This window comes from Balaenoptera borealis (genome assembly GCF_965194805.1).
Source record: "Balaenoptera borealis genome assembly, chromosome: 9".
In the NCBI taxonomy this organism is placed as follows: domain Eukaryota; kingdom Metazoa; phylum Chordata; class Mammalia; order Artiodactyla; family Balaenopteridae; genus Balaenoptera; species Balaenoptera borealis.
Window position 1 is genome coordinate 27,893,437 of NC_138873.1, and position 18,274 is coordinate 27,911,710.

At 37.3% G+C, this 18,274-nt stretch overlaps 1 protein-coding gene across 1 annotated transcript in view; it reads right to left on the reverse strand.

Annotated features, from left to right (window-relative positions):
* PDE7B (phosphodiesterase 7B) overlaps positions 1-18,274 on the reverse strand; it is a gene marked incomplete at its 3' end in the record, with an annotated part of 635,832 nt that overhangs the window by 381,517 nt on the left and 236,041 nt on the right. The window contains exon 5 of the mRNA XM_082405720.1: positions 13,359-13,408. Coding sequence (XP_082261846.1) covers positions 13,359-13,408 — 50 coding nt within the window. The remainder of the gene's footprint in view (positions 1-13,358; positions 13,409-18,274) is intronic.

The following is an 18,274-nucleotide window of genomic DNA, read 5'->3' on the forward strand; positions in this document are numbered from 1 at the left end:
CTGTGATTATAAATCTTCCAACAAACAAAAGCCCAGGACCGGATGGCTTCACAGGCGAATTCTATCAAACATTTAGAGAAGAACTAACACCTATCCTTCTCAAACTCTTCCAAAATATAGCAGAGGGAGCACCACTCCCAAACTCATTCTACGAGGCCACTATCACTCTGATACCAAAACCAGACAACGATGTCACAAAGAAAGAAAACTACAGGCCAATATCACTGATGAACATAGATGCAAAATTCCTCAACAAAATACTAGCAAACAGAATCCAACAGCACATTAAAAGGATCATACACCATGATCAAGTGGGGTTTATCCCAGGCATGCAAGGATTCTTCAATATATGCAAATCAATCAATGTGATACACCATATTAACAAATTGAATGAGAAAAACCATATGATCATCTCAATAGATGCAGAAAAGGCTTTCGACAAAATTCAACACCCATTTATGATAAAAACCCTCCAGAAAGTAGGCATAGAGGGAATTTTCCTCAACATAATAAAGGCCATATATGACAAACCCATAGCCAACATCGTCCTCAATGGTGAAAAACTGAAACCATTTCCACTAAGATCCAGAACAAGACAAGGTTGCCCACTCTCACCACTGTTATTCAATATAGTTTTGGAAGTTTTAGCCACAGCAATCAGAGAAGAAAAAGAAATAAAAGGAATCCAAATTGGAAAAGAAGAAGTAAAGCTGTCACTGTTTGCAGATGACATGATACTCTACATAGACAATCCTAAAGATGCTACCAGAAAACTACTAGAGCTAATCAATGAATTGGGTAAAGTAGCAGGATACAAAATTAATGCACAGAAATCTCTTGCATTCCTATACACTAATGATGAAAAATCTGAAAGTGAAATTAAGAAAACACTCCCATTTACCATTGCAACAAAAAGAATAAAATATCTAGGAATAAACCTACCTAAGGAGACAAAAGACCTGTAGGCAGAAAATTATAAGACACTGATGAAAGAAATTAAAGATGATACAAATAGATGGAGAGATATACCATGTTCTTGGATTGGAAGAATCAACACTGTGAAAATGACTATACTACCCAAAGCAATCTACAGATTCAATGCAATCCCTATCAAACTACCAATGGCATTTTTCACAGATCTAGAACAAAAAACTTCACAATTTGCATGGAAACACAAAAGACCCCGAATAGCCAAAGCAATCTTGAGAAAGAAAAACGGAGCTGGAGGAATCAGGCTCCTGGACTTCAGATTATACTACAAAGCTACAGTAATCAAGACAGAATGGTATTGGCACAGAAACAGAAATATAGATCAATGGAACAGGATAGAAAGCCCAGAGATAAACCCACACATATATGGTCACCTTATCTTTGATAAAGGAGGCAAGCATATACAGTGGAGAAAAGACAGCCTCTTCAATAAGTGGTGCTGGGAAAACTGGACAGCTACATGTAAAAGTATGAAATTAGAACACTCCCTAATACCATACACAAAAATAAACTCAAAATGGATTAAAGACCTAAATGTAAGGCCAGACACTATCAAACTCTTAGAGGAAAACATAGGCAGAACACTCTATGACATAAATCACTGCAAGATCCTTTTTGACCCACCTCATAGAGAAATGGAAATAAAAACAAAAATAAATAAATGGGACCTAATGAAACTTAAAAGCTTTTGCACAGCAAAGGAAACCATAAACAAGACAAAAAGACAACCATCAGAATGGAGAAAATATCTGCAAATGAAGCAACTGACAAAGGATTATTCTCCAAAATTTACAAGCAGCTCATGCAGCTCTATATAAAAAAAAACAAGCAACCCAATCCAAAAATGGGCATAAGACCTAAATAGACATTTCTGCAAAAAGATATACAGATTGCCAACAGACACATGAAAGGATGCTCAACATCATTAATCATTAGAGAAATGCAAATCAAAACTACAATGAGATATCATCTCACACCGGTCAGAATGGCCATCATCAAAAAATCTACAAACAATAAATGCAGAGAGGGTGTGGAGAAAAGGGAACCCTCTTGCACTGTTGATGGGAATATAAATTGATACAGCCACTATGGGGAACAGTACGGACGTTCCTTAAAAAACTAAAAATAGAACTACCATATGACCCAGCAATCCCACTACTGGGCATATACCCTGAGAAAACCATAATTCAGAAAGAGTCATGTACCAAAATGTCCATTGCAGCTCTATTTACAATAGCCAGGACATGGAAGTAACATAAGTGGCCATCAACAGATGAATGGATAAAGAAGATGTGGCACATATATACAATGGAATATTACTCAGCCATAAAAAGGAACGAAACTGAGTTATTTGTAGTGAGGTGGATGAACCTAGAGACTGTCATACAGAGTGAAGTAAGTCAGAAAGAGAAAAACAAATACCGTATGCTAACACATATATATGGAATCTAAAAAAAAAAAAAAAAAAGGACTTGAGGATACAGGGAGGGAGAAGGGTAATCTAGGACAAAGTGAGAGAGTGGCATGGACATATACTACACACACTACCAAACGTAAAATAGATAGCTAGTGGGAAGCAGTCGCATAGTACAGGGAGATTAGCTTGGTGCTTTGTGACCACCTAGAGGGGTGGGATAGGGAGCGTGGGAGGGAGGGAGATGTAAGAGGGAAGAGATATGGGGATATATGTATATGTATAGCTGATTAACTTTGTTATAAAGCAGAAACTAACACTGCATTGTAAAGCAATTATCCTCCAATAAAGATGTTAAAAAAATAAAAAGAAAATCAAACAATAATTGAATACAATACTAACATACATAATAACTAACATTTGTTGAGAGTCTGCATATGCTAGAAATGATTCAAAGTGCTTTGTATATTGCAGTGGTTAATTTTACGTGTCAACTTGGTTGGGCCACAGTGCCTACATATGTGATCAAACATTATTCTGGATGTTTCTGTGAGGATGTTTTAGGATAAGATGAACACTTAAATTGCTGGACTTTGAGTAAAGCAGGTTTCCCCCCGTTAATGTGGGTGGGTCTCATCCAACCAGCTGAACGTCTGATTACAACAAAAGACTGACCTCCCCCGAGCAAGTGGGAATTCAGTCAGCAGATGGCCTTTGGACTTGAACTGTAACACTGGCTCTTCCTTGGGTCTCCAGCATGATGGTTTTTAGACAGATCTGTGGCACTGACTTTTCCCTGGATATCCAGCCAGATGGTCCACCCTACAGATATTGGACTTGCCAGCCTCTACAATCACATGAGCCAATTCCTTAAAATAAAATATATTTCTTCTCTGTCTCTCTCTTTCTGTATGTCTGGGGAACTGTGGTACACATATATGTACAGAGTCACTTTTTTCATTACAACAATCCCAACAGGTAGGTATATTTTTACCATTTTCATTCTATAGATAAGGACACTGTGTCTGGGAAGCTTAAATATCTTGCCCAACATCACTCAATCAGTTAGTGGCAGGATGGGGCTTCAAACATCATTGCCCACAGTTTTAAAAATGCAAAATACTTTTTTAAGATCAATGAAACTAACTTAAAAATTATTTTATTTCTCTCTTGAGAAAAAAGAACAAAGCTAGAGATGTCATGCTTTCTGACTTCAGACTATACTACAAAGCTACAGTAGTCAAAACTGTATGGTACTGCCATTAAAAACAGACTATAGATCAGAGGAACAGAATAGAAAGCCCAGAAATAAACCCACACACCCATGGTCAATTAATCTATGACAATAGAAGCAAGAATATACAATGGAGAAAAAACAGTCTATTCAATAAGTGGTGCTGGGAAAACTGGACAGGTACATGTGAAAGAATGAAATTAGAACATTTTCTCACAGCATATACAGAAATAAACTCAAAATGGATTAAAGACCTACGTGTAAGATACAATAAAGCTCCCAGAAGTGACCATAGGTGGTAGAGTCTTTGACATAAATCATGGCAATATTTTTTAGGATATGTCTCCTAAGGCAAAAGAAACAAAAGCAAAAATAAACAAATAGGACCTAATAAAGTTAAAATCTTTTGCACAGCAAAGGAAATCATCAACAAAGTGAGAAGACAACATACTGAATGGGAGAAAATATTTGCAAATATATTGACTAATAAGGGGTTAATATCCAAAACACATAAACATCTCATACAAGTCAATGTAAAAAACCCCCAAACAATCCAATTTAGAAATGGGCAGAAGATCTGAATAGACATTTTTCCAAAGAAGACATACAGATGGCCAACAGGCACATACATGAAAAGATGCTCAATGTTGCTTATCATCAGAGAAATGCATATCAAAACCACAATGAGATATCACCTCACACCTGTCAAAATGGCTTTCATCAAAAAGTCTATAAATAACAAATGTTGGCAAGGATGGAGAAAAGGGAACCCTAATACTCTATTGGTGGGAATGTAAATTGGTGCAGCCACTATGGAAAACAGTATGGAGGTTCCTCAAAAAACTAAAAATAAAACTGCCATATGATCCAGCAATTCCACTGCTGAGTATATTTCTGAAGAAAACAAAAACACTAGTTCGAAAAGATACATGCACCCCAATGTTCCTAGCAGCATTATTTATAATAGCCAAGATCTGAAAGCTACCTAAGTGTCCATCAACAGATGATAAAAAAGATGTGATATACATATATAGGATTATTACTCAGCCATAAAAAAGAATGAAATTTTGCCATTTGCAACAACGTGGATGGACCTAGAGGCTATTATGCTTAGTGAAATAAGTTAAACAGAGAAAAAAATAGTCTATGTTATCACCTATATGTGGAATCTAAAAAAATAACACAAACGAATGTATATATCAAAACAGAAACAGACTCACAGATATTGAGAACAAACTAGTGGTTGCCAGTGGGGAGAGGGAAGGGGTGGGCAAGAAAGGGGTATGGGATTAACAGATGCAAACTATATTTATAAAAAAAAATAAGCAAAAAGGATATATTATACAGCACAGGGAAATATAGCCATTATTTTGTAATAACTTTAAATGGAGTATAATCTATAAAAATTTATGTTATACACCTGAAACTAGTATCGTAAATCAACCATACTAAAATAGAATTTGTAAAAATTATTTTGTTTCTTTAAAAACAAAATAATACATTGCAGTTCCTTATTTGGGTTTGATACCTTTTTAGGAAAATCAAAATACTTCAGAAGGTAAGTTCTTAAAGTGGTTATCAAAAAGCAAATACAAATAAATTATTTGCCTTTCTCACTCTCATTCCCTCATGAATGTACAGTTGAGGTTTTCAGTAGCTACATGACATATGATGATGTCAGTGCTCTGAAGTTAACAAGTAGTAGGTTTATTTTTGCTAATTTTGAGTCAATAAAGAAACAAATATTTAGAAACTTCTCAAGTTTAACTTCTAATATAGTAAATACTTATTGATATAATCCTCATAAACAAAAGCCCTTTGGTGTACTAAATAATCAATGCATTTAAAAGAGATTCCAAGGCCAAGAAGTTTGAGAACTGCTGTTTTAGAGACATTACAAAAAGTAAGACACTTTTGTTAAGTGAATACTATTATTTACAGTTTAGCAGAGGCATTTTTACAGTTTTTACAGGGTTCTTCGATTCTTCTCACAGTCAAATCTGAGTAAGAGAGGGAAAAAATAAACCTAAAATGAATCTTCACAAATATCTTCAATGTTTTTTTCAATTTTTAATGTTTTTACTTGGTCACAGTCAGAATAATTTTAGGCCCCGGGTCTATAGTTCAGTCATAATTTTTCCAATTTTATCCAATTCCCATTGGGTAAATGTTAGCTTATCTTTTTACAACGGTGAATAAAAGACTAACAAAACATAGCCCCATCTTTCTCAAACGTCAAATAGCGGACATTAGCAGGAGAGGCCACTGAAGGTGTATATGGTGGAGAAGAGATCTGCATGCTGACACGTGGGTGCATGGTGACCCTGCACTTTCTGGTCCAGCCTCCTGTGGGCTGCCTTGGGGGCATCCACATCCCCTGGGTATTCTCCCAAGGGTGGAGCAACAGCCATAACAAGTGAACATCACTTTGCTGAGCATTGCAGAGGAGCAGCGGCAAAGCTGAGGCAGAGTGTTCTTAGAGCAGTAACCTCCTCTGGAGATGCAGCTTGGCTCGGCTCCAGGGGCAGAAACAAGAAGTTCAGAAGGCTCATCTTCCTTCCCTATATTTGATAAATGTGTGCTCTCCCGTACACCAGGGAAAATGCAGCGTAGAGTCCTTGCCTCAGTGTTATTAGATGAGTCAATGAGATGGAACAAAGGAATCTCAACTGACTCCTTTCTCTCACCACTGTTTGTGGAGAGTCTTGTTCTGTCAAAATCCAGTGGTTAACACTCCACACTTTCACTGCACGGAGCCCGGTTCCATCCCTGGTTGGGGAACTAAGATTCCACAGGTCGCCCTGTGTGGCCAAAAAAAAAAAAAAAAAAAAAAAGGAATCGACAACACCATCGCTCCTTGTGCTTGTATAGAATGTCACAGTTTATAAAGCACTTTCACATTCATTATCTCTCAAGGACACTGTGAAGTAAACCAAGCAGGTGTTGTTATCCTTTTTTATGGATCAGAAAACTGAGAATCCAGAGGGTCAAGCAATTTACCCAAGGTCACAGGTAGTAAGAGCCTTGCCAGGCCTGGAAGCCAGCTCATCTGATTTCAATTCCACATCAGGTCCACTGCCTATGCAGATAGTACACCTTGCTGGTTTCATCATTATATATGAAATTACCTAACTGCAGGCATGTTTTGGCACAAGTGTATTTGGAAAGAAGGTAGAGAGACAAAAAGAAAAAAGTGGAGATTGAAAAGGAAAAGAAAAAATAATCACAGGGAAATGCACATCCTTTTACAAAATTTGTGACTATCCTCATTTTTTTTTTTTAATGAAGAGTCTTTTTTTTTTTTAATTGATTGATTGATTGATTGATTGCTATGTTGGGTCTTCGTTTCTGTGCTAGGGCTTTCTCTAGTTGCGGCAAGCGGGGGCCACTCTTCATCGCGGTGCGCGGGCCTCTCACTATCGCAGCCTCTCTTGTTGCGGAGCACAGGCTCCAGACGTGCAGGCTCAGTAATTGTGGCACACGGGCCTAGTTGCTCCGCGGCATGTGGGATCTTCCCAGACCAGGGCTCGAACCCGTGTCCCCTGCATTAGCAGGCAGACTCTCAACCACTGCGCCACCAGGGAAGCCCCCTCATTTCTTAACTAATAATGCAAAGAAAGTCTGAGGTCATCACTGTCAACTTCCAGAGATTACAACAAATTTTTTACATGCACCGAAGTAATCATTTGAAATAGTAATGAAAACACCTGTTGATACAAGTTTTCCTTTATGGGTGTCAGTGGCCAAAATAAATCAGGGTGCTTCGGAGGTTCCAAGATTAAGATAGGAGTCCTTTGGCATTCGCCAGGATGCTCTCTTGAGGTCTACTGGCATGTAGAGGCAGCGGCTTTGGTTTCACAGCTCGTGCTGAATGCAGAATGGCCTTCTGCAGGATGTGCTAGAGTTTCTTTAGCCATTAATTACTTTTACAGCTGCAGCTCTAAAAATGGAAAGGATAAAAATTGCACTGTTTGTTCCACTGAAAGTGCAAAGGGGACCAGCAGAAAGAAATCCACAGACTCTGCCTTGCAAATGAATCAAATAAACTTTTCCTTGAATGTATTTTTGATTATTTGAAAATCACTTGTAAGAGAGTGTTAACAAATAACAGAATATGAATAAAAGAAAGTTCAAAGTCATTGATGAGGTAGGAAGTGAAAAACTGATGGCCCAGTGAGTGTGAGGACTTGTAGACATGGCATCTGGAATGCTTTTTCTGCTGAGGCATATGACCATGCTCTGTCTTGGTAGAATGAGAGTTCACAATAAATTAAATTAAAAGGTACTTTATAGAAAAACAAAAATACATTTCATCTTCACTTTGTTTTGTAGGTTGAGATGGGTACTTGCTACACACACAAAGACTTGACTATCCACCCTGAACACCGTTACATTACAGCTGTATACAGTCATCTTCGTTAGTTATTTCTACCTTATTTCCCATTCTTTATCTTCTAGTCTCCTCTCCATTTAGCACCAGCTTTTCACAGCTGCAGTTTCAGGGCAGATCTCTCATTCTTCCCTTGGAGGGACACTTATTTGCATAAACATTGCAGCTTCCAATTACTCCACTGAATAAGTGCCACTTCGGATCCTCGTAAGCCTGTTGTTACTGCTATTCCAAAGTAGTAGCAACTTTGAATGCCAGATTTGAAAAATGTGTCTGAAACTAGGGAAGACGTTTTAGAAGAAATTAAATGTGAATACCTACTCTTCCAGCAATTCCCTTGTGAGAGTTTTTCAAATGATGAGTTGGTTAATGATAACATGAAAATCATCAACCGAAGCAATCCCCATACTTTGGAGATGCTGTCTTTAAATTACTGACCTCTATACACTCTGATTTCTGATTTACATGGTCTTTTTAAAACTTCTTTAATTGGGCATATAGTAATTGTTTTATATAGTCAGACCTCTTCACGGGGTAGGTCATACACTGACATCTGTTCATAAGTGTACACCTTGAAAATACTTTATGTTTACACCTGGGCTAAAAAGATAAATTATTGGATGGGGTGCAAGATTTTCTAAATCATATCAAATTCTCTTTCATAGGAAATATGTTACATCCATGTTCTAGTACATTAATGTGTGGTGATAGTCTTCCTCACACACAAGTCTGAAATAAAACCACTGCAACATTCTTATTTGACAGGTAAACTATAGAAATAAATAAGCCATTATATAAAAAAGAATGTCAGACTTTTCCTTTCAGTTAGAAGATTTTTTTCCAAATGAATTTAGAACCAACGATCATATTCCGTTATTAACAGTGGCTAGGAGTATGGGCTCTGAGGAGACAGACAAGGGATACACTATTGGCTTGTCACTTTTGGCTCCTTTGACCTGAGGAAGTTCCTATACTCCTCTAAGCCTCAGCCTTCTCACTTGTAAAATGCAATAATAGTAGTGCCTATCTCATAACGTTGCTGTGGGCATTAAATAGATGATATATATAAAGAAGTTCAGCACAGAGGTAGGTACATAATAAGAGTTCAGTAAGGGAGAGCTACTATTTTTCTCTCCAGAATCCCTTTTTGTGCTTCCCCTTACAGAGAGGTGGCAGAGAGTACAGCATGTTAATTCTGCCCCATAATAAGCCTATATATGAATATGTATTTGGGAAATGGGGGATGAGAAAAATAATAATATCAGGATCATTTAGCTTAAAGGGTAAGCAGTTAATGGGATTTAAACAGCAATGTTTACACTGACGATAACACAAGAGGAAGTTTAAACTGAGGAATATAAATTTTAGGTTCAGATTAAATAATTCATTAACCACAGCTTCTCAGTTACCTATTTTTGTTGTTGTTGTTGTTGTTGCTGTTTGTTGATTTATTTGTTTTTCTTTTAGTAGTTCTCCTTATTATCTAGCCGTAAAATCAGAGTCATTATTTTTACTTCCCACTCCAATCAGTCAATGTTTCCTTGTTCACATCCATTGGTTCCTTTTAATTCCCATCTTACCTCCCAGGCTGAGTTTCCATCCTGTCACCCCTAGATTAATGTAGTACCCTCTTAGACATTCTCTCAGGCTTTAAATATCTTCCTCCTTCTATTAAATCCTGCGTTCTGCTATCAGATTAATTTTCCTCAAATACCACTTTGTTTCATCTCTCTGACTTCAGACTGCCTACATGGTAAGATGGGAATTCCTTGGTTTAGTTTTCAAGACTCTATACAACTTTAACCCACCTTTTTAGCTTCTTTCGCCCCAGCCCCCCATCTCCTCTAATCCACCCGAGTAAGAGGGAAGTGGTACAGTATGAAAATGAGAACGTAGACTCCAGAGCACGCTACCTGCGAACGAACTCCAGCTCCACCACCAAACAGTTTTAAACTACAAGTTCAGATATTCTGAATTGTGGAACAAGCAACACATGTACCTGCTGAAGGTGGAAATGAGGGCTTTATCCATTGGTAAGTGTCCTACTTAAACCTGCCACATGGGCAACTAACCTAATTTCCATGTTTAAAGTAATCCTCTAGATGGAGATTGCAAAAGTTCCAATTCTATAGAGACAGAGGATGGCTGGCAGCCAGAGGTGGGATTTAGGGCATCAGCAATGAGAATCTTTCATGAGTCCCTTTGCCAGATTCAGGAGGTCTGCAGAGTCAGTGGAGGAGGGGTGCCGGGATGGAGGAAGCTAGAGATGGCAGGGCTGGGAGAGTAAGCTCACTAGAGGGCGAAGAGTCTGCCTGTCCCTTCTGTACTCTTTTCTCCCCACTCCCAGACAGAAATGAAAATTACAGTGTCCCAGGGGTCTGGACTGCTACCACCTCAGGCGCCTGAAGTGCTGAGAACCATCCGGTAGGTGTTGCTGTCACAGGTCACAGAGAGCCATCCCGTTTGGGTCTGGGCCTTACTCAGCAGACACTGAGGGCAACAGCTCCCTGGACAGTTTCGTAGAACCTGTGGGAGAACAGCTCTCCACGACTCCCATGAAGCCCAAGACCTCAAGAGCTCCCAGCTTTCTTCAGCCCCACTGTGATATGCTCAGGAATGGGCTTTGGGAGTGGGGTTTAGACCATAACCTGCCCAGAATCCCCTACATTTCCTAGATGACATCTATTATTACATTCTTATATCAAATGTTCTTTGGAATAATAAAAATAACATTTTTGAGCTCCTACTATATTCAGAACCTAACCATATCGCCTCTAACCTTCACACTCACTGGCAGTTCCTCTTCGTCAATGAAGAAACGGAGATGCGTTTAGCTTAAGTGGCAGAACCAGGACCCTAACCCACACCTTTCTGCCTCCAGATCAAGAAGCCTTGCAGCCTTCTTCACACGGATCTCTTGATCTCTTACCTTCTCATTTGTTTCCCACAGCTTTGACCTGCCTCTCATCCCCAGCAAAGTCTGAACACGAATTCCGGCCCTGAGCTGAGGCACACTTCATGAAACTTCCTATGGCTCCTTCTCCACCCTCTTTTAACATACGATGGGCTGAGAGGATGTGAAATGTAAACGTTACAGTTCCTGTGCTATTCCTTATAAAGATTTAAAAGAAAATATAGAAAGCAAAGCAAAGCAAAGCTAATAACTCCAGGTTGTGTCTGTTAGTTACAACACGATAAAGGGCAGAGTCAGTCCTACCATATAGCAAAAGTTACATTTAGAAGATAAATGCAAGAAAGCACCTATTTAGAAAGCACCTCATAAAAAATTTATGCTGTACTATTATGGTCTTCAAGCCAAGCAGTCGGCGTGTCAACAAATCTTTACAGGGAAACTATTATGTGACAAGCACGGTGTAGGAGGCTGCAATACGTCTGCCTTGATTTATGAGTTTCATCTTTCCTGTTGAGTTTCTCATAAACTTTTCAATATTCCTATATTCAGGTTAAAGATTCTAAAATTTTGAATAAATTATGTTAAATGACATACTAGCATACTAGTGAATACTTTTTGAAGACTGTGTTTTATTCATTCTATTCATTTTTATGACTTTTTTGCAGGAAAGATGAAACACTTTTTCATATGTAATGACACTCTTATAACTTATAATTTGGTTAATAACTACAGTTTAGAAATTTATTTTTTACTTCAAGAGATGATATTTGAAGGCTGGATCAAATCGCTAATGACTTTTCTGCAGCTCTCTTTTCTCCAGATCTACTTAACTGACGCTCTATTTAAGAAACAAACCAAAAACACCAACACTGGCTCTGTCACTAAAGTTTTATCAGACTGGCAATCCAGGTCATGGAAACACCTCATAATGAGTATCATTAAAAAATATATATAATAATAATATCCTTTACCTGTTAGAAAATATTTCATTAGCAAGGAAATATCTCATTTTTTTAAAGCTCGACTTTAACCACTTTATCCTCTTGATTTATGTCCCTTTGATGCCTAAATTATCTGCTTAGCTAATTTGGTCCTGTGTCAACACGCACTGTGAAATCCCACTGAGCGGGGCCCTAAGTGATGTTCTACTTGTCAGGTGGCCTTCTCCTTGGCTTCCCTTTTATCTTTTCTCATGCCCCCTTTCCTAGGGGAGTTATATGACTTTGTATGCAGCACTCAGTTACAGAACAGAGCTACACCAAGAATGTACACACAGACAAGTGGGTGAGGGGTCCACCAGAGCTGAGGGGTCTTTCTCTGTAAAACTTAAGGACAACTGGCCTCTCAGTTGAAAAACATCAGAACTCTTGCACTGAAAATCAGGCAGCGATCCAGCTATACCCGGTTGCTATTTTTTTTGGTATCCATTCTAAGAAGTTATCATTTTCATGAGAATGAGGTGCTTATTCCACCACAGAAATTTTAACTTTGGAAAGCATCTCTGTGTAGTTCTAATTTTTTCGAGGGCACTATTTTTCAGGCTTGTTTTTGTCTTTCATGTTTGGACATCTAAGTTCTCACTTTTTGAGGCTTCTGCTTCCTCGGTACTCTATCCTATGGTAGTTATGCTAGCACCCTATAATGAAAGCAAAAGCTGAAATGGAAGTTAATTCACACCCGAATCTATCTTCCTCATTTAACAACTTTTCTTTTGTTATACCTATAAAATTGCTTCAATCACTATTTCATTTAGGAAATGCTAATTTTTTATACAGTGCTGCTTCTTTTTGCTCTTCCTCCGGAAGAGTGAGCGATATAGTTCTAAAACAATATGGCTTATTGGTAGCACATCATTATACTTTTGTTAATAGCAATCCCTAATACATTGAACATTACACAAAAGTTAATAAAATATCTTTTTATGAGTACTGTTAATAAGGTAAGCTTATCAATAGCTTACTAGGATATTCAGTTTATATCATTTTTATATAATATCTTGAACATGAAATTATTTCTGTTTGATCCAATGACCTGATGAGAGCCTGAGCTTTGAGAATCAGAGGTTGGTTCATTCCTGTTAAGTAAAGCAATGCATTATTGATTTTGGAGCTAAACCAAACTGACATTTTCATGACCATTATTGACCGAATGCTTGTGTTCCCCCACCTCAATTCATATATTGAAGCCTTAACCCCCAGTTTGGGTGTATTTGGAGATGGAGACTCATAAGGAAGGAATTAAGGTTAAATGAGGTTGTAAGACTGGGGCCTTGATCCAATAGGACTAGGGTTTTATAAGAAGAGCCACCAGAGAGCTCACACTCTTTGCTCTCTCCCCATACACATGCAACAAAGGACGGCCATGTGAATACCTGTGAGAAGGCTGCCATCTGGCATCCCAAGGGGAGAGGACTTACCAGACACCAATCCCACTGGCACCTTGATCTTGGACTTCCACTCTCCAGAACTAGGAAAAAATAAATTTTTGTTGTTTAAAACACTTAGTCTACGATATTTTGTTATTGTAGCCCAAGAAAACTAATACAATGACGAACCTATTTTCTTGAAAAACATTTAGCTAGTTATTCGTAAATTGGGCAATGCACAAAATAAAGAAAATACAACTTTAAGTTTTCCAAAATAAATTTCTATATTGGGGTATTCAAAACTGTGATCACTTTTTGCTTCGGGTTTTTATCTGTGAAATACCACTGTAAAATGAACATGACGGTTGAAATCTCATTAAAACCAACTTAAAACTTATCTAGGAATATCTCAGCAATGACATTCAAGTTCTGGCATAGTTTTTAACTTCCAGATAAGGTGTAGCAAGACTGTTCATTATCATATATATAGATCTGTAAAAATTGCTAAGAAATTGAAAGTAAAGAAAAAACGTTCATGAGTTCTAGACAGTTTATAAACAAGAATCTTGCTTTCTGATATTTATTAAATTATTTATAGTTAAGCAATATTAACTATATAGTTCCGTAGTTAAGCAATATAGTTATATGATTAGTTCAATAAAATTGAGCAAATTAAGTAACAATTGCACTTGCAGTATAATTTGTACCTAAGAGACACGAACAAAACTTGCAAGAGTAATGATTTTTTTGTTTCATAAGAAAACATATAGGCTTCCCTGGTGGCGCAGTGGTTGAGAGTCTGCCTGCCAATGCAGGGGACATGGGTTCGAGCCCTGGTCTGGGAAGATCCCACATGCCGCGGAGCAACTAGGCCCGTGAGCCACAATTACTGAGTCTGCGCGTCTGGAGCTTGTGCTCCGCAACGAGAGGCCGCGATAGTGAGAGGCCCGCGCACCGCGATGAAGAGTGGCCCCCGCTTGCCGCAACTAGAGAAAGCCCTCGCACAGAAACGAAAACCCAACACAGCCATAAATAAATAAATAAGTAAATGGATCATCACATTAAAAAAAAAAAGACAACAAACTAATATAATGGCTTTAATCATCATAAATAAATCATTAAATATATTAAAAAAAAAAGAAAACATAAATTATTTGGTTGTTATAAAACTCAGAACTGTATCAATCTTTAGCATCTTATGCAAAAAAGAACTAATTTTTTCCCACTGTTTTCCACCGAAGAATGAAGAAATATAATTTTCCTAAGGTCACAAAATACTGTCTTTGAGGAATTAATGTTTAATAATTATGTATTTTATCTCTGGACTTTTTCTTGAGTCAGAAAATAAGGATTAATTTTGTACTTAATTAGTGGAGAAACAGCCTAAAAAATTGTAGATGAGGGACTTCCGTGGTGGTGCAGTGGTTAAGAATCCTCCTGCCAATGCAGGGGACACGGGTTCGAGCCCTGGTCCAGGAAGATCCCACATGCTGCGGAGCAACTAAGCCCATGCACCACACTACTGAACCTGCTCTCTAGAGTCTGTGGGCCACAACTACTGAGCCCACGTGCCACAACTACTGAAGCCCACGCACCTAGAGCCCATGCTCCAAAACAAAGAGAAGCCACTGCAATGAGAAGCCTGTGCACCACAACGAAGAGTAGCCCCGCTCACCCCAACTAGAGAAAGACGGAGCGCAGCAACAAAGACCCAATGCAGCAAAAAAATAAATAAATAAATAAATAAATTTTAAATAAATGGTAGATGAAATTTTCAATCAAATTGTAAATAATTGTAATCCAACCAATAAAAACTAGTTCATTGCCATACTGAGCAAAAGTATCAAATCAATATGGTATTTGTTCAACACCAGCAGATGGACTGGAGCCAATGTGACCAAAAAGAGACAATGCTGTCACAAAGTAACTATACCTGGAAATAGTATACCTGCCAAATTCAAACTAATTCCTGGTACTAGAAGAGACCTTGATAAAGTGCCATTTCCACCTCCAACCAGGTTAATTTGTACTCTTATAATAATACACTCTCAGGCATATCTTTGCTTTTTTTTCAGGATATTTGTCATATTTGCAATTAAAGAATCATTTGTATAATGCCTTGTGTGACAAGAGGCTCTAAGCTCCACTGGGGTGGGGCTACATCTGTCTTGTTCACAGCTGTGTCACCAGTGCTTGCAGCAGTAAGCTCTCAGTAACTATTTGTCAGATTAATGAACAAATGGAAGGGAGAAGATAGGAGTATCTATAGCTTAGTGGATCTATAGATGAATGCAATACCACCAGATAAAGTTGTCAAAATGACAGACACAACAGAAAGAAGACCACACTTCAAGGTCATTTGTACATCAGAAAGTGAAAAAAAACCTGAGGACCTTCGGAAAATGATTCATTCTATTTCCTAATGGAAATCTCCCACCTAGTAAATTCAATCTATTTTTTTAAAATAGCAAATACCTAGTTCATACTAAGTTTGGTCAGGATATCTGCAATCTGTAAGAATATTCTCCATATTACTGTATGGAGTAGCTTCAGGGTTTACAGATATTTCAAACTAATTTAAATGAATGAATCAGGAATTTTTGAAAACTAAAAACTGTAGCACGAAAAATCATGGCATACTGAAAGGCTTATGAGAGAACATAAAGCCAGGATTTAAATAGTTTCTTACTCACTAGATTATTAGTGAACTTGATTCTTTGTGAAAGATGTTATTCTTCGTTATTGAGAGAATTTTCTGAATGAAAGCAGTCAAATCATGGAAGTGTGTTCTGAAGGCTTAAATTATTTCTCAGTGTGGATAATAGAGTTATGTGTTTTAAAGAAAAATTCAATGCAACTATTCAAAGGCATCTTGTAAGAACAGAGATTGAGGGGACATTATGTGCTTCATAATAAATATGCATGTGTTTTCCTTCTCATCCTGTTTCTCTTTTTATTTCTTAAATTTGCTTTTTGGTTTTTGTTTTGTTCCATTCTTTTAAAAATTCAGATTTTTAAATTTCTCTCACTATCTTTTATTGAAGTATTGCAGTTTTTGTTTATTGTCCTAGGAGTTGATTTCATTCATTGATTGACTAAGAACGGTAAGGTCATCCAGCAGATGTTATGGGCAGTATTAGTGATTATTAGGTTCGACAGATTAACAGCCCCTCATAAACTAGTAGTCACTGAAATTGTAGCCCAGGGAAGCAGCACGTGAAGATGGGCTCTAAGTCTGCTTCTGGGTGTCAAACATAACCATGGCAAGAGGAATCTTAGTATGCATAAAGCTGCCTAACTAATGAGAATTCATGCTAGATAATCCCGCCAGGTTTGCTTAGCTTTTTTGCAAATGATGGACATATTCCCTAAATTAGAATTTCAGCCTGGTAGGAGACAGTTTAACCTGGTGCACAGGTGAACTTGAACAGTTATTGTGCAGATGCATTCTCTGGATCATTTTGACTTTTCTGATCTTAGTAACTTCCCTTATTCTGGAATACTTAGTCAATCACAAGAAGTCAGTGAAAGCTGTTAAGAGGTCCTGAAACAAACAAGGGCATGAGAATAGTAACTGTTTAGCAGGGCCTGGACAGGAAATTTTGACTTAGAAAGGCAGGAAACAGATGCTGAAGATAGTTCACGACTTAAAAAAAAACACAACTCTGTATGGGAGCATAATAAAAAATAATTTAGTCTCAAATTAAGCAAATATTTGAGCACTTATTATATGATAAACCTCACAGAAATATAGTCACATACAGTAAAATGACAAAGATTAAAATGAAATGCCTATTCATTGTGATAAGTTTTGACAATTGTATATAACCATGAAACTCAAATTTCTATTGAGTCTATAATCCTATCTATAATCCCAGAATGTTCTCTCATGCCTTTTCCCAATCAACCTCTATGCCCTCTACCCACAGGTACCACTATTCTGATATCTTCAATCATAGATTAGCAGAATCACACAGTATGTACCCTTTTGCTCTGGCTTCTTTGACTCAGCATAATTTTTTGAAGTTTATTCATGTTGTTGTTAGTATCAGGAGCTAGTTCTTGTAATTGATGAGTTACATCAATATATTGTTTGAATACACCACAGTTCCTTTATCCATTCTCCTGTACATGGATATTTGAGTTGTTTCTATTTTCTGTTTATTTATGAATAAATTTGCTTGGAACATTTTTGTAGGAGTCATTTTATGTACATGAGAAAAATACTTCTCTTGGATAAATGCCTAAGTGTAGGACTGCTGGTCCTACGGTAGGGTATATGAGAAACTGCTAGACAGATTTGCAAAGTTGTTATATACCATTTTACAAGTCCTATCAGCAATGTATGACAATTCAGTTGCTTCATATCCCCTCCAACATTTGGTATTGTCAGTCTTTTTAATTTTGCCATTTTAGTGGATTTGTAGTCCTATATCATTATCATTTTAATTTACACTTCACTGATGATTAATAGGACTGATCACTTTTTAATGTCCTTATAAATTGTGCATATCTTTCTTTATGAAGTATCCATTCAAGTCATTTACTTATTTTTATTGCGTTGTTTGTCTTATTATTGAGTTGTAGGAGTGTTTGTAGGTTTTTAATAAAAGTCTGTTGTGTTGCAAATATTTCCCCCAATCTGTGGCTTTCATATTTATTTTCTAAATGTTAGCTTTGATAAGCAGTTTTAAATTTTGATCAAGTCCACTTTACTAAATTTTCCTCTTATGATTAGAACATTTTGTGCTCTAAGAAATTTTTCTCTCTCCAAGGGTTGCAAAAAAAATTCTCTGTTTCTTCAAGAAGTTTTAGAATTTTATCCTTTACATTTTGGACTATGATCTATCTTGAATTAATTTTCATGGGTGGGGTGTGGTATGGTTTGAGGTATTTTTATTTTCATGCAAGTTGTTATCTTTTTCAAAACCATTTGTTAAAAAGACTTTCTTTACCCTATTAAGTAA